Source organism: Filicampus tigris, chromosome 20 (genome assembly GCF_054856515.1).
Source record: "Filicampus tigris isolate MCC_2025a chromosome 20, RoL_Ftig_1.0, whole genome shotgun sequence".
Lineage (NCBI taxonomy): Eukaryota > Metazoa > Chordata > Actinopteri > Syngnathiformes > Syngnathidae > Filicampus > Filicampus tigris.
The window spans coordinates 3,836,606-3,861,812 of NC_141236.1; the positions used below are offsets into that span (position 1 = coordinate 3,836,606).

The window sequence follows — 25,207 nt, forward strand, 5'->3', positions numbered from 1 at the left end:
TCAATGCGTGTCAGACTTGATGTGGTTCGTGAACCAGATTTTTGTAACACAGATCCAAAAAGTCTCGCTTTGACCTAAGGATGACTTATTTTCCACCATGCAGAAATGTTTTGATTCCCTAAGCTACACAAAAATGACATGTCCTACTTCCAGAAATTTTTTGAGGTGTGGCAAATGGGCCCAGGAAGAAATAATTGCAAATTGGGCCAAAGATTCCAATTTTAGCTGGACTTTTTGCCATTTCGTTCTGCTTGCAGCAGACAGTCTAAATCCCGTGAAAGCAGTGTATTTTGCTCGACGCAGTCCACACCTTATGAGGCACCACCGAAGCCTGCCTCACCTTTGTTAAATTGGACAGTCAAGCCGATAAAGTGGAAGTCAACCCAAACATTTTTTTTCAAGAATGTTCTATGCAGGCCCACTGATTGAAACAAGGCATTCTGATTAATATTGTATTCATGGAATATAGTAAAATTCACCATTTTTTAAGCCATCTCAGGGCCATTTTGTCACTTCTATCGACTGAAAATGACATCACAGTTGCTCAGGGCTCAGATAATGACCAATCACAGCTCACCTCTTTTCTGAAGCTGAGCCATGATTGGTCGTTACCTGAGCCCCGAGCATTTGTGATGTCATTTTCAAAAGTGACAAAATGGCCGCCCCGTGAGATGGCTAAAAACAAGTGGTTCCTCTTTTAGACACTTCCTGGTTGCAACACGTGTTTGCAGCCATAACCTTGCAAGAATAAAACTGTCAAGATTTTGGCTCGGTTGTTGTTTTGGATTTTGTTTTTTCTTTCTCTACCTCTTTTAGTTCTCTAGTGGGGAGGGGCGTTACCTTCAGCTGAGCACCTGTGGCTGATCATAATCAGCAGGGTTTAACAGGACTCCTTGCTCCATCATGGCTTGTCGGATTTTTGACCTTGCTCGCCTCACAGCCCAAGCTCACTTTCTAGACATCCCGTTCTCGATCATAGTCTGTTTGATTTTGATATATATGATATGTATAAATACATAGCAAAAAGTAGTGATGAGTTGATGATACCTCATGGAGTGTATTGACACAGTACATGAACTGTGTTGACACTGTATTGATACTGTGTTGGTCAGTCAACACTGACCTCTGCTGTACATCAAAAATCATTGCAGGTCACATTATGTAAAAAAGGATAAACTTGCACGCAGATTTTAGCAACATTAGCTTGTGAAATAATATTAAATCTTTATTCAATTGCTAGTTTTGTACTTAAAATGTGATCTTTGTATATTGCATTTGCTCCATTTGTTTGCTGAGTGAAGTTGTTGATCTGCTTGTTTGTGGAAAGGCTCAAATGAGCATGTAATACATAACACATTTATCTAATACAATTTAGAGATAACGTGTAATTTATGTATGGAATTTTGTTAGCCAAAGTGTTCAATCTCCATCCAACAAACCCACAACATGTCGATACAGTTTGTTTCCTTATAAACGCAATTTGACACGGCACAGACAAACGACACACTTCCTGTTTTGGTCACATGATTTTTTTTTTTTTTTTGTTAAAGCGATACACGCACCGATACGTGGTTTCACACTTGAGATCTCGGCACAGTGCTGATGCACCGGTGTTGCTCGTCCCATCACTAGCAAAAAGTACCTTGATGTAACGACTAAAATAATAGCACTGGCATGTCACTGCCAATGTGCAATGGCAAGTGAGAGGACAGAAAGGTCAGCATACACTCGAGTATCATGGTGTCTTATGCGAGTCCACTCAGCAGATGAAGTCATTTCACACTCGTCTGTAAGTGAAATGAGAGCTCAGCGATAGCGCCCGACTCTGTCAGTGGAGCTTTTGATCTTTCCAAGCGGCGCAGAACCGATCTTCTGTCCGAGTTTTTAAGAGCAAATCAGTGCCGGACCATTGGAATTATTTTGTGTGTGCTTCAGAAAAAGCTGCAGAGCAAAGAGTTCAAAGCTGAGGAGCCCTGATAGGATGAGCTTCTACTCGGGAGGGATAATGTCTGACTGTTCCGTGCTCCGGCATGTTATGTCAAATCACACACAGAATGGAATGTTTTTATGTCTTCAAGATGACCGTGTAGACGTGTGAGAGAGGTGCATCGCTGTTGCATGCTATTACATACTGTGATGCTAATCTTTCCAAAGAGGGGTCGCCAGTGATGAGACGTACGTGGCCGCAGAACACATCATTGACAGAAATCTAGAAAACTAATCAAAACAGTCTTCGGTAACATTATTCAAATTCTTCGCTTGGTTCTCTTGCATATCAAATTCACGGTTTTGTTCCATGCAAAGCGGAAAACCATTTTGAACAAATTTCAAGGGCATGTACAAGTCTCAGCAGAGCTTCAATGCATTAACTCACAATTTGTTTGTTCAGGCGACGAGGTCCGGAGTCAAGTTGTGGTTGCTTCCAAATGTCCAAATAATTCTTCCAAATGTCCAAATAATGCTTCCTAATATCCAAATGATGCTTTCAGATAATGCTGAACTTGAAAAACCTTAACGGATCGAGGCCTGCTTGCATGCCTAGCTCTTTGTTTACCAAACACACACACACCAGACTTAAGGCAGCCATCTTGCTTTTAACCCTTGACCTCACCAAGGAGAGCACACCTCTAAATGCAGTAGCCATACCTGGCCATTGAGGGGCGTACTAAACAAAAAAGACCTCATAAAGGTCAAGACTTCAACAACAGAACCACTTCTACATTCATTTATCACAACTATAACAAAATGATTTACTTTCATTCCACAAACAAAAATAAATGATTTACACAAAAATACAACTGCTTTCAGAGAAAGTGGCCCCAACAGTGAAAATCTGAATTGTGAGGTAGAGGCGCTAAGCACTTTTTCACCGTGCTGACCCCTCCATACACGTATTGTGTGGGATTTTTCATTATAGTTCGTTTTTATTCATTTCATCTGGACTTTTGTTTTATAAATTCAGTTAGTTTTCATTTGTTTTTGGAGCAGGTCTGTTAGTTTTTAGGAGTTGTCGTTCTTGTTGTTTTTTCCAAAATGCCTCGTTTTACTTGACGTATTATTGCTTTTAGTATTTTAGTTTTTTATAATATATATTTATTGTGTCATAAAGTAAAGTAAAGCAATACTGAAATAAATACTTTTAAAATGAACCCCGAAATGTAATTTAGGACATTAGGTGATAAAAACAAAAACGAAGGAAATTTTTGTCGTGCAACGATACGAAATTATAAGAGGTTAATGTGTCCAAATGAAGCCCCGACCCCCCCCCCCCCCCCCTCCCAAACACAAGTGTGTTTATGTGGTGTGCAGAAACATGCAAGCAGGAGAGTTGAGCCATGAATCATAACTATTATCATTAGGTTAAGCACCAGCCAAGCCCAAAGGCGCTGAGAGCTCTCTGTGGAGAAAGAGCACTTTAAATGAGCCTGATTGTTATTATTGTCCTCCAAATGAGCGTGATTAGTATTGATGTCTAAATGAGCACTGAGGTTATTATTGCCTCACCGATTATTGTTATTATTGTGGCGGCTTTATGAGGGGAACGCTTGTCCTCGCTTCGTTCACTTTTAATTCCACAGGCTGCCTCTTTAACTAACCGCAGCGCCACATGGTGTCCGACACTCACACAACACACACACACACACACACACACACACACACACACAAATGCATTTGGAGTAGGTGCGGATCATTTGAACCAACACAAGCACTCAATTTTATGGCGTTGCCTACGTTAATCTCAGGAGGACTGGAGGCTCACTTACCACGCCACTGAAATGAAAAAAGGAATCCTGCAGGGAGCTACATCTGATAAAAATCTGATAAAGGTTCTTCAAATGATGTGCCACAGCACGGGGGAGAAAAAAAAAAGGATTATAATCGTAAAATAGCGACATGTGGTATCCCTAACATAGGGGGGAGGACATCTCTCAAGTCTATTTTGCCCGAAAATATTGGTCAATTTTTGAATTGCACAACCACAGGAGTATTTGACTTCACAGTTTTCTATTGGATTCGATTTTGTTTTCAGTGAAGGCATGGGGGGGGGGGAACATGCATGTGTTTGTATGTGCACTTGTGTGAGTGTGTTTGCGTGTCGGGGCATCCGTCAGATCTGTTGGCTGATCGGTGAAAATGACAAGCTCACAAAGCGCCGTGGGAGGAGAAAGGAGGAGGGGGGATGCCCGCCTGTCATTCACTGCCAATCATGAGTCCAGCCGTCAAATCGTCAGCCGGGCCCACAAATCTCCACACATACATCCTGTGAAATACTAATACGTGCAGAATAAAAAGTCGATATTGTAATGATTTACACAATACTGAGACTCACACTTTCACATACATATTCACGCAAAGGAACTGGCATAATCTACAATCCTCCATGCTTACATGGGGATACATTCATTTCGTTAAAAAAAAAAAAAAAAAATTAAAAATCACAGGTCCTGACTCTGGCACACACACACACACACACACATACACAGTCACCACTCTTTACGGGGACAGCCATTCAGTCTGACAGAGTAATTATGACGTCCCACTCGGAGGGAGCCCTGGGCTGAGAGGTGAGAGTTATTGATCCCACGCAGGAGGAAATTTATCAATGTCCAAACGTTCAGCTCTGACAGGAACCCAATCCACTTAGAGCACAATGTTCAAACTGTTTTAGTACCAAAACAAACAAAAAAAAAAAGAAAAACTTTGAAAGAAGAACATCCAGTGCAAAGAAAGGCCTGCGACTTTCTTAATGTTCTGTCGTTGGGTTCAAGTCTCTCAACTTACTTGTCCGTTAGTAAGATCTCATTGCTCCCGAATGGCCTCTAATGATTTCCCGTGATAAGGGTGACATTTTGATCAGTTATTGGTGGATCAACAGAGTAAACAGTGGTGACAGGCTGAATGAATCTATTGGGATGTTGTTGTTGTACAACCTGGATGCCTGCGTTTATTTAATTCGAACATGTACATTGGTTGTACGTGATGGAAATGAGGTAGATTGATGTGATGTTTCCCTGAATCATGATGTGTGTTAATTTAGTACATTTGAACCGCGTGCAACTGAAAATGAAGTATTTTTCTTCAGTGTTCTCTGGTTTGTTTCTATCTTTGTCAGTTCATTGTTTCTGTTTTGGTCTTCAGTCTTGTTTTGCTTCGTAACGTGGTAAGTTTATTCCCATTTTTGGTTTGTTACTTTGAATGTTGATTTGCGGGGGGGTTGTTTATTTAGTCATTTTGATCATTTCAAAGTGCAGCGTCTGGTTCTCTAAAAACAGTTGGGTTAAAAATAACACATTTTTGGGTATAAAATGGATCGATCCACAACTTGGGTCAATTTGATCCTACTTTCCTGGTTGTTTTTGCAGAAAACAACCCCAAAAATAGGTTGTTTTGTCCAATCAACCCCCAAAAATGAGCTGTTCTGTACAAAACAATGCAACAAAGTTGACCCAATTTGTGTATTGGTTCATTTTTTTACCCAAAAGTGTGTTATTTTTAACCCAACTGTTTTTAGAGTGTTTTCTTTTTTTTTTTTTTTTTTGATGAATAATTTTGTTGTTTCCTGCACTCCTTGCCTCGCCTCTTCCCTGCGCTCCATCGTCACAAAAAGCCTCAGTATCTGACACAAAAAGGGAACGAGTGAAAGATTGATTCAAAAGAATCACTCTAAAAACAGTTGGGTTAAAAATAACACAATTTTGGGTCAAAAATGAACCGATCCACTACTTGGGTCAATTTGACCCAACTTTCCGAAAAATAGGTATTTTTGTACCAAACAACCCCCCAAATTGGGCTGTTTTGTACAAAACAACACAAGCAGGTGGATCAAATTGACCCAAGTCGTGGATCGGTCCATTTCTGACCCAAAATTGTGTTATTTTTAACCCAACTGTTTTTAGAGTGAAAAGTTTAGTTACATGTCACAAGCAACATCAACTTGAACAGCACAAGTCAAGTTGGGTGGAGACAAACGTCAAGTGTCAAAGTGTGTGCGTGTGTGGGTGTCATGCTAGTTATGAAGGCAACCACATTTGTTTTCCCTTCCATCGACTCCCTCATCACACGAGCACCTGTGGACATCTTCCCTTACCCCGAGGTGATGTCCACACCTTCATTTTTCTCCCACAATGAGTGGAATCATTTCCCCTCGCTCGCTCGCCTCTCCATCATTATCGGCACACAATTATTGATCAGGGCCTCCCCCCGCTAAATTACAACCTATTAGTCAAGCTCTTTTTCAAAAGCTGTTGATGCAAGTTGTTTACGCTGTATGATCTATTCTGCAAATTCTCCTGTTAAGTAGATCCAGTAGATGAATGCAGATGAGGTCCTCAAGGGGCTCCTACCACTGCGTCAACATTAGTTCAAGAAAGCATCCAGGTGAAATCTACAACACTGAAGTTAGAGAGCAAAAACAGCTGCCTCACTTTTTTTTTTTTTTTTTTTTAATGTTTGTCCCCGAGGCCTATCCTACTAAAGAGAAGTAATTTGGCTTATCTTATCCCAGAGACCTAGCAGCTGCTTTTTATTCTTTTTTTTTTTTTTTTGTGAGGTCTTTTTTCTCATTTAGTCCAACAAAGATTGTCCTCATAGATTGACCTTCTCTTGTGCCTGCAGGCCGTTGCCCTCATGCCAGTAACTAGATAACACACTCTATCAGAGATTTGAGAAAATCATTGGGAAAGCAGCGATGCTGATAGTGGCATCAATCCTAACCTGACACCGGGCTGGGTCAACCATTTATCTCTGCACACCGCCTCTGGTCACAACGGCGGCCATCTTGCGCCGCGACATCCTTCTTTAATAACCTTGGCCACGACTCTTTGCACGACTCATCACCGCGGCTTTGTTGAAAAATGTTGGTTTTTTTACATGTTTTCAAACGGCAGAGATTGTCCGACGCGATGCACGCGCGAGCCCAATAAGAAGTCCAAACTCGTTAGCTTTGGCGTTAATGGCGGCTCCGCTGGCATCGATTCCCCTCGGTGTGCGACTTAAATGCTTCTATATTGGTGGAGGGAGATTCCCAGAGGCCTCCTAGAGCTCAGATCATTGTTTTTCACTTACTAACAATGAACTTGGGATCAGAGCGCTGCAAGGCGTTTGAAAAATGCCCTGTAGGATCATTAAAAAAAAAAAAAAAAAAAAAAAAAAGGGTGTGTGTTTGTGTTGGAGGCGGGCGCAACCGCAGTGTGTCCAAGGCTCATCTCGATGCTCGGTGGCGATGAGCGGGGAGGTTAAATGGGGCGTCATCAATCTCAATGAAGTGCAATTATTTTCTCACTTATTAATCATTGCAGGCTAATAGCTAGTGGCAAAGCTACGCCTGCCATTTGTCAAACTTAGCAGATTTCTGTAATTTTGTTTCCTCTCTAATGTTTGTGTGGACGTTGGCAGAGATCTATGGAGGGATGCAATAAGTCTGTGCCTCAAAGTGTCTATCGCCGCCCAACTAACTGAACTTCTTTCGCCATGTGAGTGATTCTCTCCATTTCAGAGCTGAGTGACCATTTCATGGCGGGTGGCTTTATTTGCCGGCTGCAGCACAGACTGACTGTGGACACTTAGCTACACTGAAACCCATACATAGATCCAACTCTTCAGTCGTTACATGGTCTGTATCTTTTTTTTTTTTGCTTTAAGATGTAGAAAATCACTTCTAAGTCATTTAGCCGTATGTGAAGAGCATCGCCTCCCAAGCAGTGATTTCCCTCTGCATGCTTGTTTTCATGTTTGTCCAAATCATTACACATAATTGATTGTTTTCAAGTTTTAATGTAAAGTACTTAACTTGTTTTAACACTTGAATGGCGGTTGAGAAGGGCCTTAGAAGTGTGATGCATAAAACTCTCCTCATCCGAAACAAATCAGAATAATTTTGTTTTATTTTGGTTTGTTTAATTATACATTGTAAAGTTCCAAAGCCCAAAGTTGGGATTTGCTTCAATTCTCTAGAACCTGAACCAAAAAAATGAAATCAACTATACTACATGAGCTATGAATGATATATTTCAACTTTAACGGCAACACGATATCCTGCCTAATGAGGGTCAAGAGGTCATTTTGTTATGTATTGTCTGGTCTGGCGATATCCCGTCAAAAGAATGAGCTAGTCGACTTTGAGGAAGTAGCAAGTACATCCTGGACAGGTTGCCAGCCGATCGCACCGAAAGACTAACAATAATTATTCACACTCACACCTATGAGAATTTCATGCTATTAATGAATGCTAACGCACATTGCTTTTGGAACTTGGAAGCTGGCTAGAACGCCACGTAGGAGCCAAGATTTGAACTCTGAGCCTCAGAATTGTGAGGCAGATCTACTAACAACAAGTCCAGCTGCCGAAGCCAAGCCTGAAAAAAAAAAGGATGGGCCTCTAAAGGCAATGCCAGTGACACATTGTGACAGCCAGATAAATTGAATTCTCTTCTTCTACATGGCAGAGTGGACAATTAACTTGTGGATCCATCTGTTGCTATTCATACAGCAGAGAGATTTGACACGTTTTTGTTAGTTGGTGTGCCGTGAGCTTTTTCTTATGTCAAATATTTACCTTGGCTCAGTAAAGGTTTGGGAACAGTGCAAAAGGCCACCATTTCCCTGTTTTCATGAAATTACATTCAATTAATTAGGCTGAGGGGTGACCTTCTGTCTGTCAGCAAGTGTTTCATGTTTGAAATATACATGTTGTTTACCAGGAAGAGACGGTAACGTCATCACACCGTTTGTGGACGTGTTGGGTGTGACAGCGTTTCCACAGTTTGAGTGCAGCACTTTAATGAATCAATGTGCTATTATTGAGTGACATCTAGTGGTAGGAAATTGATCTGCTGAAATTGCTGGGAAAATTCCTCTTTTGACAAGAAGGGTCCTCGATTCGACGCCTTAACCCGAGTAACGTACGTGTGGCTACGTAACGCACTCCGAGTAACATTAACGAACGTACTAAATGAATCTATATCACCGAAAGGACTTATTTGACCACAAATGGCTGCGATATTGAACTTCATATTCATTGTAAGTAGAATTAGAAATGCATAATGGTCAAGGTCCCACACTTTTTGAAACGATAAATGAAACACATGTTTTAAATATTTATTCTGCAACTATCCATTTTTTCAGGTTGAAGAAAGAAAAAAAATGCCAAGTAGAGTAAATATTTGTGCAGAAACCACTTCTAGGTCATAAATATAAAACAATCCAATTAAAATCATTAAGTACTCTGTAAATGAGACATCCGTGACAACATGCAAAAGTTTATTGTGTGCCGTTCAGAACTTCGAAATGTACGGTCAACGACCTCAGCATGTATTCTGTGCTTAAAATTGTTGCCTGTTTGTTTGTTTTTCCTCACTTGTTTCCAGCTAATTTGATTATGTTTTCCTAATAGACAAGTATAGATTATTATTAATTTCATTATCATTACTTTTTTTCCGTATAGGCACATATATCTGTGTCAAGGACTGACTTTAATGATATTTTCAGGGCTGGTCACTTTCCTTCATCAGATGCCATTACGTGTCGTCAAACAAGTTAAACATTTTGTTTTGTGATGTTGCGAGGAATTGTTCTCATATATTTTATTTATATATTTTTCCTTATCGTTTGGAAATGTACACATGGACTGTAACATTATATCTTTACCACTAGAGAGCGCCCCCGAACAGGAACGAAAAGAAATAAGCTACTGCTCCAGTAAAAAACGGCACATATTTCAAATATCGTTAGAACAAATTACATCGACTCATTATTCATCCAGCAATTTGGTTCCTATAAAATACAGTTAAAAGGTGATGAATATTGCGCCATTTTGAAGTGATTTTGTGTGTGCGTGTGTTTGTGTGTGTGTTTTTTAATTGTACAGTATGTTATACAAATACATAATATACATAATGTGCATAACGGACATAGTTAAAGATAAGTTTCAACTAGAACAATATCAACACTGTTCAGAGCAAAAAGTTCCATAAAGACTTTTTTTTTAACTTCACAAAAGAGTCAACTCTTAAACACGTTCTCAATTTGGTCAGGGATAGCAGAGGATAAACTACTGTGACGTCATTTTATGATGCCTGCGTGGGCAATTTATTGCAATTAAGGCCCACAAGCCACGAATAGTCCACTCTATGGTTAATTAATTACAAATAAAACGTTAGTATACATTTTATTGTTAGCATAATCTAAAAAATAAGTATTCATTTTAACGATCCAGTTCAGGTTTGCCTTTCAAGAGCCTCACACGTGGTTCGCGTGTCACCGCCCACATCCACGAGGCTTCCCGTCTTTGCTCCGCCCACCGCGCTGCAAGTTGACGGAACTGAAGATAAACAGACTGGGCAGCGTTCGACTACTGTACTGTGCGCGATGTTGCTTGTGTCGATCGTGTACTTCGTGCACGACTTTTAGTATCGAGTCTACTCGCGTTTCTGCAGCGGCGACAGCGCAGCTTTGCACAACTTGCGTGGATCAGTCACGAAAGGCCCCCGAAAGGCTGTAACGAATGCACGGAGACGGTTATTTTTCCGCGTCTTGTGCAGTGTTTTTGAGAGAATCGCCGTGAGGTGCACGGCGCAACGTTTGCAGCATGCCTTTGCCTTGCGAATAGTTGACGTATGTTAAACCCACGCGAGGCTTGCTCGACCGTGTCAGTGCAGGTGTGAGGTGCCGCGCGTAATCCGCCGTGCGTATCGGGCTCTCTCCATGGAGATCCCGCGGCCGCGCTGTTCTTCTCAATCCACGCGTTAAAAAGACTGCGAGACACTCGAGATGAGTCAAGAGCAGGAGGTCATTTCCTTGCCCGTGCCTTGCTTCGGGGCTTGTCCCGCCAGAGGGGCTGATGTCGGCGGGGAGAGCACCGGCGCCGCCCGCGGAGGGGCTCCCGGAGCCTCGGGTGTTGCGGTTCCAGCAGCCGGGACTTTCTGGCATGATTCCGTGGTAGCAGGCGCGGGGCACGGCCACACTTCCGGGAGCTGTGCGATGGACGGCGGCGGTCTGCTGTCCGCGGGCAAGTCGTGCAAAAGCAGGCCCGTGAGTGTCGCCTATGTGCTGAACAATGAGCCGAACCAGCAGAACAACGCCGAGTGCATGGCCTTGCAATGCCTCAAGGACGCTTGTGAGACAGTGGGAAGCAAATTGGAGACGGTCCACTTTGGGAAGCTGGACTTTGGAGAGACCGCAGTGCTGGACATCTTCTACAACGCAGGTAAGTTTGCTCCAGTGTTGAATCCTAGTGTGTTTGGTGCTAGGGAATGTCGTTCCTCATGACTACATAGTGCTGGAATGCTTTCCATGTCTAATCTCAAATGTCAAAGATCACACCTTTGCTGCATCACTTCTTCCGGGAAAGTTGATGCCTGCAGGACAAGTTCCTCTGGGCTCTGCAGTCAGCTTGGCATGCCACTACTTGAGGCTGCAGCCCTCACATCATGCAGAATGTTGTTTACCCCCGGTTGAACGCACGTGAAAGCGTCACTAAAGTTTACCATTTTATTTCCAATTTGTGCTTTTGAAGTGTTGTGTGACTTCACAAGTGTATATCCCAGGGGGGAAAAGCCTAAGAAGAAGAGAAACACTTATGAAGTCAGTTAATCCCCACAAATTGGAGGGTTGCATAACTCACGATAGCGGTTCGGACTTTGCGGTTTTGCCTAATGTTAGAGCGCAGGTTTCAAACTCAAGGCCGAGGGGCCAGATTCAGGAATGACATGTCAATTTATGTGGCCCGTGAAGGCAAATCATGATGTTCTTTTTGTGTTGCTTGTTAAATCATCGAAGTTACAAATTGTCTTCACTTTTAATGGCATTGATATATTGCAAGCTGTTTTTTTACAATAGCCTTTTTAAAATGGGGTAATAGTGAAACAAATATTTTTTTTCTGGCTTCTGATTTCAGAACTAGCTATCATCTACTTTTTTATATGTAGTAATATGAGGTGATCATACATTTATATGAGTTGACAGTCATAACAGCCCTTTGAGTGAAATGGTTCAGCCCTTCCAATGAAAGCGCTTAATAACCGAAAGGGTAGCACAATTTGCTAGAATGCAGCTGGAATGAAAGGCGCATGGTATGTTACTGAGTCAGCAGTGTTTCATTGAATGAGACTTGCCAAAAAGTTAGTTAGTTAATTGAATGTATGTCCTTTATTTTTTCATAGCTGTTAAATAGGAAGTCAACCTCAAAAAATTCTTTACAATGATATGTTCTACGCAGCCCCACTAGTCTAAACACGGCGTTCTGATATACATTGTGTTTGTGGAAAATGAGTTAAATAGTAAAATCCACCCGTTTTTAGCTAGCTCGGGGGCTGCCATTTTGTCACTACTGTCGACTAAAAATGACATCACAGACCCTCAGGGCTTCGATAACGACCAATCACAGCTCACCTGTTTTCTGAAGCAGTTTTATTATTGTAAAGAAATTTAAGGAATTGATTTTTATTGACCTGGCTGTACCCTTTTTTAAACTAACCAAAGTGCTGGCAATGTATGATGAGAGGCTGATGGACGAAGTTATTATCGGGTAGATGTTGATGGTGATTAAAAAAAAAAATACAGTATTGCATTTATACTCTGTCTGAATCAAATATTACCGATACATTAAATGCAACAATGATACTGTAACAGTGACTGCACAACATGAACTTCAGAACATTACTGTACTTTCCTGGCCCTACAAACACAGTAGGTTCCCTTTTCTTCCATTTTGTTTATCTTGTTCCAAACATCAGTGGAAATGTTTCACAGTTCACATGGGAGGGCCGAGGCATTTTTCCCAGAAACGCACAGTATCTGCTCGCACACACCGTGTCGCCTCTTCCTGCACGTGTGTGCGCAGTGAGTGATGAAGGCTCGGCACAGAAATCCCACAGCAGGTCCGTGGCCAGACGGCAGCTGCCGGTTAATATGGAGAGCCAGTTTGTCACCGCAACAAGAAGGTGTTGGCCTTTAAGCTCACATGGTGCAGTGGGAACGAATGAATTTGGGTGATGACAGGACTAGGATGCAGAAACCATGATCATATATGCACATGAAAGTAGAAGTTGCTCTGCTGGAAGAAAGATAAACCAGAAGTGATATCTTTATCTCTGTCTTTTATGCAAATGAGCTAACGGTCGCTATTCTACAATGAAACACCAGTTTGTATATTCCAAATAGCTATCTTTTGTGGCTACACTGAGAGAGCAAAGTGCGCAGTGGTGGTTTAGTGCTTCACTTGCTTGCGCAAAGACAATGAAATATTTGAAGCTTGATGGACAGGTACTTGTAGAACTCCTGTCTTGATGACAACAGCTTTTGTACTTTGTTGACTGAAACCGCAGTACATCAGTCATAGAAAAGAAAAATGATCAAGAGGACATAAGTGACTTGATTTTTGCTTATAAAGAAAACAAAATCGAGAGACAAAATGAGAATTGGTTAAGCAGGGCAATAGTGATTAGCAGGTCTCTCACACACAAAAAGTCCCGGGTTCAAATCTCTGCTCTGCCCCTAATTAATACCCACATCCCAAGCGTTGAAAGTCCCCATTGTCGAGCGGTTATGTCATCGCTGCAACTCCCTATTCAGCCTTCGTCCTTATTCAATCCGATTGGAACTTGAAATGTCAAAGTTACAAGGCTGTCGATGGGGAAATTAGTGTGTGCAATTAACTCGCGTCTTCGCCGTCACCCTGCCGCCTTTGTCCTCATGATTCGGCTTACCGCACTCAAGCACATTTCTCTCAGCTGATGACCTGAAAGCCTCCATGCTGAAAATCCCATCAGCTGCCAAGTTGTTTATCCCCTCTTGTTGACTCTGCATGCTCAGTTGTGTGGCAGGTGAGAGAGCACAAGGTCACGACGAATTGGCCCTCAGGACACTCAGTAAGAAACGCCTCCGCCATTATGGCACGTGAGGGTGGGGCTGCACTTTGACTCAAGTCTCCCTCTCTCTCTTTGTCTCTTTCTCACTCGGAAGGAACAGATCTTTCTTCAGATTTTAGCATTTCACCATCTAATGTAGTTCAAGAGGGTATTTGTCTGACAAGCCAAACCTGTTGTAAAAGCAGCTTTCGCTTGGTTAAACCACAGTTTGAATCCCCTAAGCGCCTCTTAGAAAAGACAGGGGCAGTTAGCCAACATCTTACAGAAACAGTGTAGGGAGAAACTACTGAGTCATCATCAGCTCAGTGACTGGCATTTCTACTCTACTTAAAAAGAAAAAAAACAAAACATATTTTTTTCAAGAATATGTTCCCAGCAGGCCCACTAGTTGAAACACGGCATTTGATTAATATTGCGTTTGTGGAATATGAGTTGAGCAGCAAAATCTACCCGTTTTTAGCAATCTCTGGGGGCGGCCATTTTGTCACTTCAAAATTACATCACAACTGCTCGGGGCTCAGATAACGACCAGTCACAGCTCAGCTTCAGAAAACAGGTCAGCTGTGATTGGTTGTTGTGAGCAGTTGTGATGTCATTTTCAGTCGACAGAAGACAAAATGGCCGCCCCCGGAAATGGCTAAAAACGGGTGGATTAACTCTTATTCCACAAATGCAATATTTATCAAATGTCGTGTTTCAACTAGTGGGCCTGCTGGGAACATATTCTTGAAAAAAATATGTTTGGGTTGATTTTTCTTTTTAAGTAGAGTACAAATGCCAGTCACTGAGCTGATGATGACTCAGTAGTTTCTCTCTATACTGTTTCTGTAAGAAACAGAATTAGCATCCTGTTCTCAGCACCAAACCCTCCATTTCCTCCCCTCCTTGGAACCAGGGCACAGCAAGTTGGGGAAAAAAAATACATCAGTGTGTGCAAATTCAAGGGGACTTGAGAATTAAAAAAAAAAGAAAAAAAAGAAATATGAGGCGACTGGTAGACTCGCCGCATTTCCTGCATCATATGACTCGGTTTTGTTTTGCACATGAGAGGAAGCATTCATCTTTTATGGGTGGCACAGCCTTGGAACGTCTAAATAACCATTGTCTGCTTCCTCCGTCTTTTTAACAATGTTCCATACTTAGTGTGCCTGTTTCACCTCGCATGAAGTTGGATGTGCGTCGGGTGTCAGCAGCGCAGGATTGACGTCTACCTTTTGACCCCTACTTGCAAAAGGCCATGTTGTCATTTGTGAGCTACGGCGTTCTCATAAGCTGGGACGAGCGGTATTTATGTTCGTACAGTTTTTTAAATTGATTATTTTATTCTCAGCGCAAGAGTTGATCATGGTCGAGAACACCGCACCTTATACTACCACTCCTGGAAATTTGGCAAAGAACTTTGGCAGAGAGACTACTGTCTCTGAGGTTCTTTTTTCTCCTGCAAAGAAAACTCCTTTTTTGAGTGTGGGAAACAATTTCCAGTAGAGCACGGAGACAGTAAATCCTCTGTGTATTCACGGCGGGACGAACTCCGGCGCAGTCTTCCCGTAGCTCTCACACTGGCATGAGCCATTTTTTCTCCAGTAGCTTTCAAACTCAAACCCACAGCAGCAAATGACTGACGGCTCAATCTTTTCCCAGCAGTCTCCATGGTTACAACATCTTCGCTTCTGGTCCAATGTGCTTGATTATAGCGTACTTTATACCAGGAAAGTCCTGGTAAACTGCCGGCCCACACAATTTGCCCACCTGAGTGACCACTGTCGACTTTACTGTTGCTTTTGTAGTTGGAGTGCTTTTACAATGGTGCAATCACAGCATGATTCATCAGTTGGATAGGTGTGCATAGCCGCAAACATGACACGAATAAAATGTGTTGTGACCCGACACGTAAGACACAAAAATGCTCGCTGTTGTTCAAACTGCCAGACTTTTTTATACTGAGGAGTTAGTAAACACCACATTGATTGAATTCAGGACCTCTAGAGGTACACAAATCTACAGAGGCACTCCTAGGAAAGGAAAAACCAGGAGGAGGCTGTGCGCTGCTGAACGCCAAAAAGAATATCGAATTATTTTGCCTGCTCTGCTTGCAACAGGAGGCGAGAAAATCAATTTGGTTCGGGTAGACGGAATATCAGGGCTTTCCTTCTATTTGTTCCGATCTATCTCAGCTGGATAGATTTGCATGACTTATTCAAGGGGCAGTGAGGACAACTGAGGTGAACGCATGCGATCCGGTGCTTCGACTTTGTTTTAATGGCTGACAGGTTGCCTCAAGTTACCCCGCTGCCATCTCGACACAGCTCTCTATCCACGCTGCCATGTCGGCTGACACAGTGCACGCATTCAGATGCGTTACATTGTTAAGATATCACAAACTAAATCATCTGAATGCAGAATGTTCTGATTCTGTGTTGCTGCATGCATGCAGATAAAATCAGTCTAAAATAATGTCGTAAACATATGTGTATTTATGTATGTGCAATATATATGTATATATATATATATATATATATATATATATATATATATATATATATATATATATATATATATATATACATATACAATGTATATGTGTGTATATATATGTATATGTATATATATATATGTATATGTATATGTGTGCATACAGTGACTGACACACACACACACACACACACACACACACACACACACACACACACACAGGTTGAAATCAAGAGGCTAACAGCAACAGATAAAAACACATCTGCAACGTTATCTGTGAGCCCCTCTGTCACACACTGACTTGTTTTTTGTTGTTTTACCAGTGGCTGCTATATAGCCGTAGCGCATAACCTGGACTGATGTGTGAGGCTTCCTAAACGCGCTCGCTCCAAAGGCACATACCATCACAATAATGTGCAAGAAATAATAACTTTTGAGCCGTTGGTGTTTTATGATGTGTTGTTTGTCGGCTGCGATCATACTCGGAAATGCGGTCTGTTAAACCGGTGGCCTCACTTTCAAGGCTGGGAACTTTCCACCCTTTCACCAGCAGTTTAGTTCCTGCTGGCTTGACTGACACTTGGTGATATTTATCCAACTGACCTATTGATCCAGCACATAGGAATCCAGCTGGAGGGAATGTAGTACTGGGTGTATTTGTGTTCATTTACGACATAGTTAAATAGATGGAAGGAACCACTGTCATATTGGAAAGGGTCTGGGATGTGTTTTGAAGAGTCTCGGTAACTGACCCCAGAATCAATAGTTAACAAAAACCTGCCAAATGGCAGCTACAAGCTATTGTCGCCTCTGATTACCAACCGCCCTTTGCTAAATAAAGTCCATTTTAGCTCACGTATTCCCTCAGAGAATTTCTAGACATGTGAAATTGGATATACAATGGAACCTCGTAAGGTCAAACATAATACTTCCCAAGACACAATTCCCATAGGAAATAGTGGGAACAGAAACATTTGTTCCAGGGTCAAACGGTCGCCACCATCCTCTAAATAACTTTTATTAACTGTACAATGTGTCTAATAGCATTTCATCGCATTTCAAAAGAAGTTAACCCCTCTTAATATGAAGAGGTAGGCTATTAAATTCAGTGACACCAGTGAAATGTGAAGGTCAACTGACAGTGTGTAATAAATCTGAAATTCCTCCACGTGTTCCTCCTGCCGTACAGTAAAGCCGTACTTGCTTGTCTCCATCAGACATCGCTGTTGTGGAGATGACGGACGCTTTCCGCCAACCGTCTCTCTTTTACCACCTGGGGGTCCGGGAGAGCTTCAGCATGGCCAACAACATCATCCTCTACTGTGACACCAATTCCGAGTCGCTGCAATCTCTGCAGGTGCGCCCTCATCACAAACAGCATGCAGGACCGGGGGAAAAAAAAAAAAGCATCGCACTTTAATCACAAGTTTGGTGATTGAAGGCTATATTTGGTGGGGCGTCAAGGTGTGTCAGCATGGGATTGACAGACTGTGTTTTTGTTCCAGCAACACCCAAAATGCATCATTAATTTGATGGAAGCACATTCATTTTGGAAATATTTTACAAAGTATATGCGGACTTTTTAAACAAATTTTACAATCTTCTTTGTGGAGTACTTTACAAGCTGTTATGGGAGTATTTGCAATATTTACCTCATTCTGTTCTGGATGTCGACCTGCATTTTAAATACGGTATTCATCGATTAAAAATGTATATTTATATATATATATATATATATATATATATATGTGTGTGTGTATGTATATATGTATAAAATTTTAACTGATCTGTGCAACCCAGTACAAAATGGCAGACCGGTGGTTGGGGCCAACAAGGCACTGGAATAATTCCTACACAACAAGGATCAAAAGGAAACTAAGCAAACACTTGACTTGATAACAGACAGCAGACCATTGACAAATGACACCGAACTGAGAAGGACTGAACGAAAGCGGGGAACTAAATACAGACAAGTTGACGATACAACGAGAAACACCTGGACAAGACACAGAGGGTAGGAGGGTGCTGGTTGGCTAATACAAGGGACCGGGATGACAAGCACAGGTGGACTCAATAACTTAACGAGAGGCAGACAAAGGAACACAAGGAAAAACACTCAACTAAAGTCAAAAACCTAACTCAAAAGACAGACTATGGAGAAAAAAAAAATATATATATATATATATATATGTATATATATATGTATATGTATATATATATGTATATATATATATATATGTATATATATATATATATGTATATATATATATATATGTATATATATATATATATGTATATATATATATGTGTATATATATATATATATATATATATATATATATATATATATATATTTATTTATTTTTGGTGTGTAAAATGTCATTGTCCTCTTTCTTTTGCTGAACTTCACTGGTTCTTCTTTGTGGAGTACTTTACAAGCTGTTATGGGAGTATTTGCAATATTTACCTCATTCTGTTCTGGATGTCGACCTGCAATATTTTATACATTAAATCTCACAAAATTTGGAGATGAATACTTTTATTAAATGCAGGCAATATAACTTTCTTTAGGAAATTTTAACTATTTTCAAATGCTTTTTTAACTTTTGTTTAATGAGTGTAATCATCTTTCACATCTTCTGTGTAGCTGTCTGTAACGTAGTAGCACTTTCTAAGTCAGACAGGCGTTTAAAAAAAAAAAATCCATTAATGCAAATGAATTGTACTTTTTGAATGTCTAAATGTATGTTTTTTTTTTCTTGTCGTCCATCAGGAAATAATTTGCCAGAAGAACACTGTAAGTCTATTCTCTGTCTTTTCCACCTCCCGCACGGATCGGCAATTGTTTTAATCTCTTTAATTCCCATACACTCATCATTGGCACACATCATATTTCAAGTTGTACATAACATAGACCTGTATAAAGAAATATAATGCCTGATTTGAAAAAAGAAAAAAAAGATTTACACTAACTCGAAATGAAAAATGACAGAATCCCCCGTTGCGTTGCCTTGATCCCGAGGTGCATCAACGCCTTTCATTGCCTCACGGCCACACCTTCCTTTCACTTCCTTCTTTTTCTGATTCCAGTTTTCACATACAGACAATAGCTTATTAAAAATGGCAGGAAAACACGCCCACCCACCCTCGCACGCTCATATGCTTGCATTTAGCCAAATATTTCACTTTCTGAAGGCTGGGACAAATAGATGTCCTGCCACTTTATCTTTATTGTACCTATCTGTAAACACCACATGGGCTTGAATCTTCTTTGTTTATTCAGCAGGGTTGAGCCACTAGGCTGCAGGCTAGGGAGAAGTTAAAACAAATAGAAGACACTTCTACTCTCTGGTGAAACTATCCTACTGTCTAGAGTCTAGACTGAGCGCTAGAACGGCAACACACACCAAATTCTTGCTGAATAGCACAGCAGCCATGAATAAAAAGTAAGGGCATTTCATCAGGTGGCCAGCAAGAACAGTCCCCAATTGTTGTGTGTTGCTTTGGGAGGAAGGTTCCTCAAGATGGGAAACAAAACACTCGATTGTGGGTCACTTCATTTCCTTAAAGTGTGTATGTAGCTCATCATAAAATCTTCCTTTCTGTATAGTCATTTTTTAAGTAACATTTTATCATTAACTGTCACACAGGTGTAAAATGAACTTCAAAACCATACGACTCTCAATTTTGTTGTCCTATGACAAAAGGAGTGACTCTTACACACTTGATTTTATTTTATTTTTTACAAATTTACTCCCCCCCTAAAAAAAACAAAAAAAAAACATTAGTGCTCTTAATAACTTTAATACTGAAACATCTTCATCTTATTTTCTTTAGGAAATCTTGTTTAAATTCCGTTTTGTATGATGTTAGGCTGTGATATACTTGCAAAGAGTCTGTAGATTTATTTATTTATTTTAAGTTGAACCCCTCCCACAGTCTATTCAAATTTCACACCTGTTGCCACTCTCTGCTCAGTTCTCCAAAGCATGCTGTCTTAACCAGGGGTTTGTCACTCCCAGTTGAAGTTTACAGTAAAACGCACACATAAAATTAAAAAAAAATAAATGTTGTATATTTAAGTCCCAAAATGTTCAAACAAACAATGTAATTTCAGCTAACGTACGTCTGATAGCTTAATGCTAACATAAATTGTGACACACCATATGTGGTGTAAGGGAAATTAAATCAGCATAGATTGCACAGTAATTAAAAGCCTTTGAACAACTGCTACTTTAAAACATACAGTGCAGCAACACATACAAACACAGCATACGACAATAAAATGTTGCGGCACAATGTTGTACTTACTACATTGAAGTCGCACAACTTTAAATCCTTTATAATTGAGAAATAAAACCTCACTTAAAAATCTACAATACGGCATGCGTACACGCAATCACCACAAGTCCCATTAGGTTGCTTTTTGGCACTTTTAATGAGGAAGTGAGAGAATGTTCAGGAAAGTGCCAGAATGCTGTTTTGTCCTGCGCCAACAGACTTGCTCAGCCAACTACACCTTCATCCCGTACATGGTGACGCCACACAACAAAGTCTACTGCTGCGAGGGCAGCCTAATGAAGGGCCTCACCGAATTGATGCAGCCCAGCTTTGAGATGCTGCTGGGGCCCATTTGCATGCCCCTCCTGGACCGCTTCATCCAGCTACTCAAAGTCTCACAGGCCAGCTCCCAGTAAGTATCACCAAGAGACTGCAATGTTTTGTTGTTGTCGGTGCAAATTTCTGCGCAAAGCTGTTCTCATTGATGTTGCTAAGTCGTTGTGACGAAAGCTGCGAAGTGAAGCATTCGAGCGTCCTGTTTGTGAGCTTAGCCGTCCAAATGGAAACTATCAAGGGCATCTTGACCCTGAAGTTTCAGGTGAGCGCTGCATGAGGATCTGAGAATGACGAAGGAAAAGGGAGGGAAAAAAAGATGTTCCCTTAAACAGGAAGTACTTCTTAATAGGTAACATGAGCTCACTGTGCTTGTAACGTGGGCACATTTAACTGCGTCCATCTGCTGCTGCTACCTTTCTTGAAAAAAAGAAAAGGAGGAGAAATTATGGTGTAATAAAAAATATATTTTCAAATGCCACTTCATTAGTTGAAACACACCATTCTGATTTAATATTGGGTTTGTGGAATGTGAGTTAAGCAGCAAAATCCACACGTTTTTAGCTAGCTGAGGGGGCGGCCATTTTGTCTCTTCTGTCGCCTGAAAATGACATCACAGTGGCTCAGGTAACAACCTATCATGGATCAGCTTCAGAAAACAGGTGAGCCGTGAATGGTCGTTACCTGAGACCGAGCAACCGTGATGTCATTTTCAGTCGACGACAAGTGGCAAAATGGCCGCAACTTGAGATGGACAAAAACGAATGGATTGTACTGCTTAACTCACATTCCACAAACGCAATATTATTCTGAAGGCCGTGTTTAAACTAGTGAGGCTGCATAGAACATTTTCTTGAAGGAAATTTTGGGGTTGACTTCCGCTTTAATATGGTGCTGTGTAGTTCATCACTATAATCGTATTTTTCAAGGTTAAGAATGGCGTGCAATTTACTCGTTTGTGTAGTGGTCACATGGCGCAAGCAGGCATGCAAGTGTTTGTCATTATGACTTTACGTTAGGTCAGGAACTCTGTCACACACAGAGGACCCTGTGTACCACTATAATAAATAAAGACAACTTTTCACACTAGTTCTATAATGCACCAAAAAAGTACAATTTAAAAAAATCACCTATTTATATTCTTGTGTTTGTTTTGATTGTGCTCAGTAGAGGCTCCATAGCTCACTGGCTTGGGACAACGAACACTTATTTGTCCAAAATAATCCCACTTTTTGGTTTTTTGAGGTAATTGATCAGATTCCTCTGATTTCAACCACATGCTACTCACATCCACCAAAGGGCAAATTTATGGTATATTAAACTTGGGCATTGCTATTACTTGCTGGGAAGCAATAACCAGCAATTCTCCTTTAATTCACTCCTTGGGTATTTCCAGCATTTCTCAGCATCCTCCCCCAAGATTGAAATGTTATGAATACATATTTGACAGTGTCAAACACAACTGAGCGTTATTGTGTAACACCGGGATACATTTCACCCCCCCCCCCCCCCTTTCTTCTCACAGCCAGTATTTTCGCGAAACGATTCTAAGTGAGATTCGTAAAGCTCGGGAGCTCTACACCGGAGCAGAGCTGGCTGCCGAGCTGGGCCGAATACAACAGCGGCTGGACAACGTAGAGTGCCTCTCGGTGGACATCGTCATCAACCTGCTACTGACATACAGAGACATTCAGGTAATTGTCACAAACAAACGCAAATTCGCGTCGTCCTCTCGAGCAAGCCGCATGAGCGCTCTTCGCCGAACCATGCATCCTGTTTTGGCTTTTTTTTTTTTTTACCTTGGAGTCTCTGCATTGTAATGTCACTTATCTCAGCTCATGAATCATTCATGGCAACGGCGAGCAAGGAGGTTGAGGCTGAATTATTAAGCACACTTTGGGGTATAGTCAACAAAAACATGATCAGGCCCCTGCACAATTGGTGAAGTGGTGAAACAGACGATGTCTCCATTGTCCTCGGATATCAAGTGGCTCAAAAGCGTGTTCTGTGTTTATTTGTTGTGTAGGACTATGAGTCAGTCGTGAAGCTGGTGGAGACTCTGGGGAAGCTGCCCACCTTTGACCTTGTGGCGCATCCACATGTGAAGTTCCATTATGCCTTTGCACTGAATAGGTGAGTTAGCAAGTGCACTATGTGGACAAACAGTGTTGGGCCACGTGGTTAGCTTCACTTAATTTCTAAGGCATTGTTGTCTGTTTTTTTTTTTTTTTTAATCTGAAGTCTGACTGTTCACTTCATTTCACTTCAAAACAATTTGCACAAGCACTTTTGTCACTTTCTGTCTCATTGATGCATTGCTGCGACATGTCACTTCCTCAACAAAATAATGTGAAAGTGAAAGCGGCTACATCTGCACGATGCAAACGAACAGGAACCCACTGTACAAAAACACAAAGTAATTGAGTTTGACCAAATTTTGTAAGTACTGTATATAGACTCTAAAAACAGTTGGGTTAAAAATAACCCAATTTCGGGTCAAAAATTGACTCATCCACTAGTTGGGTCAATTTGACCCAGCTTCTTGCGTTGTTTTGTATAAAACAGCCCATTTATTTTTCAGGTTGTTTTGGACAAAACTACCCAAAACAACCCAAAAATGGGTAGAAAGCTGAGTCAAAATTGACCCAAGTAGTGGATCGGTCCATTTTTGACCCAAAATTGTGTTATTTTTAATGCAACTGTTTTTAGAGTGTATAATTCATTATATAGTATTATATACTGTATAGTCATTATGTTAGAACAATCTAGTGGTGCAAGTTTCTTTTTTAACATTTTTATGATAAATCTTGATCCATGATCCTTTTTTTTTTTTTTTTTTTTTTTGATAAATTGTTCTGCCGACTTGATTTATGACAACATCTTTTAACTCATTCACTACCAGTGACAAATTTACTTGTCTTTTCACAGTCCAGCCATTCAAGCCCAGGAATTTATATTTTTTTCAAATGTTAGGGTAAAAGAGGGTCTGAAAATGTGTGGCAGTGGATGAGTTAAACCAGCATCTTATTATTAGTCATCTCCTGAAACGACAAATGGGTTTTGAGCCCCCACCCCGCCCTTCACGGGTTGCTCTCCCTGAAGTATTGCTGGTTCAACCAGCCACCTCCAACAGCACGACACGTGCGCCTCTTGAGTTTGGCAGCATGTTGGAAATATTTCTGCAGGGTGCCAAGTCAAACTGTGTTTGGCTCTTACTGACTTGCCCTTTACAAGGAAGTGATTTTATAATTTCAAGCTCAAGGCAGATCGTTGCAGAGATACTGTGTTTCCGGTTATTATTTCAAATTCCAAACACTAATAAATGCAAAATGTAAGTGATCTAACTGGAATATTAAGGTGAATAGGTACTAAAATCATCTGCACTCAATAATGCAACATCAAATATTTTTTGAGGAAGTTAAAGTACAAGTCCAAGCTTGTGTCATGGTTGTAAGAAGAGCTGCAACTTCCCAATGAAAATAACAATTCCATTATTTTTTTCTGTGACACTTTTAAAAAAGAATAGTAATAGTAATGTGAATAAATTCGAATTATCCTTCTACCGTCTGGTGTTTGTGCGCACAGGAGGAACCAGCCGGGCGACAGGCAGAAGGCCCTGGACATCATGCTGCCCCTAGTGGAGGCCAAGGAGCAGGTGGCCTCGGACATCTACTGCCTGGTCGGACGGATCTATAAGGACATGTTCCTGGAATCGCATTTCGCCGACACTCAAAGCAGAGACAGCGGCACACGCTGGTGAGTGAGACAACAACTGAGATAAAATACGGAATCGTTACGGTTGTTTTCCCACCCATCAAGCATTTTAGGGAAATTGTTGCAGTAATACGATTGTAAAATTAGAATAGTCATTTGTTTAATTCTTCAGAGCCAAGTAAGTTCTGGTTTTATTGATGCTTATTCTAAACGGGGATAGAAGTGCTGTTGTCTGAAATGCATATTATTTTCATTGCAGCTTCCTTTTGTAATTCTTCCATCCTCATTTTTTTTTCACCTCCAGAACCGCTGCATGACAGTATTATCAGCTTAACATTTCTTACCCGTTTAGCTCCAAGAAGTTCATCTGATGTTTGCTTTCTTTGGGGAAATTTGCATAAACTGTTAATTTTTGCCAGTGTTGCCAAATTAGCCGAAATCCATCCATCAAAATAACCTGGAAGTACAACACGTGGAAATCTAGAGAGCCCATATAAAAAGTTTTAACCCTGCGTAAGAGCATCTTCTGTGTGAGTGGGTAT

At 41.0% G+C, this 25,207-nt stretch overlaps 2 protein-coding genes across 8 annotated transcripts in view; one reads left to right on the top strand and one right to left on the bottom strand.

Annotated features, from left to right (window-relative positions):
* Positions 1–25,207, bottom strand: part of LOC147127896 (uncharacterized) — a 286,111-nt gene that overhangs the window by 59,028 nt on the left and 201,876 nt on the right. The gene's annotated exons all lie outside the window — the stretch shown is intronic.
* The window catches only part of map3k5 (mitogen-activated protein kinase kinase kinase 5), a 40,606-nt gene continuing 25,674 nt past the window's right edge, over positions 10,276–25,207 (top strand). For 2 of the 3 annotated variants that reach the window (XM_086018726.1, XM_086018727.1), the window contains exons 1-7: positions 10,276–11,203; positions 17,555–17,694; positions 19,111–19,134; positions 20,837–21,030; positions 22,477–22,645; positions 22,978–23,084; positions 24,537–24,707. In XM_086018726.1, coding sequence (XP_085874852.1) covers positions 10,768–11,203; positions 17,555–17,694; positions 19,111–19,134; positions 20,837–21,030; positions 22,477–22,645; positions 22,978–23,084; positions 24,537–24,707 — 1,241 coding nt within the window. In that variant the 5' untranslated portion in view covers positions 10,276–10,767. Of the gene's footprint in view, positions 11,204–17,554; positions 17,695–18,721; positions 18,788–19,110; positions 19,135–20,836; positions 21,031–22,476; positions 22,646–22,977; positions 23,085–24,536; positions 24,708–25,207 lie in introns of those variants that run through there. The other variant, XM_086018729.1, reaches the window with a different exon arrangement.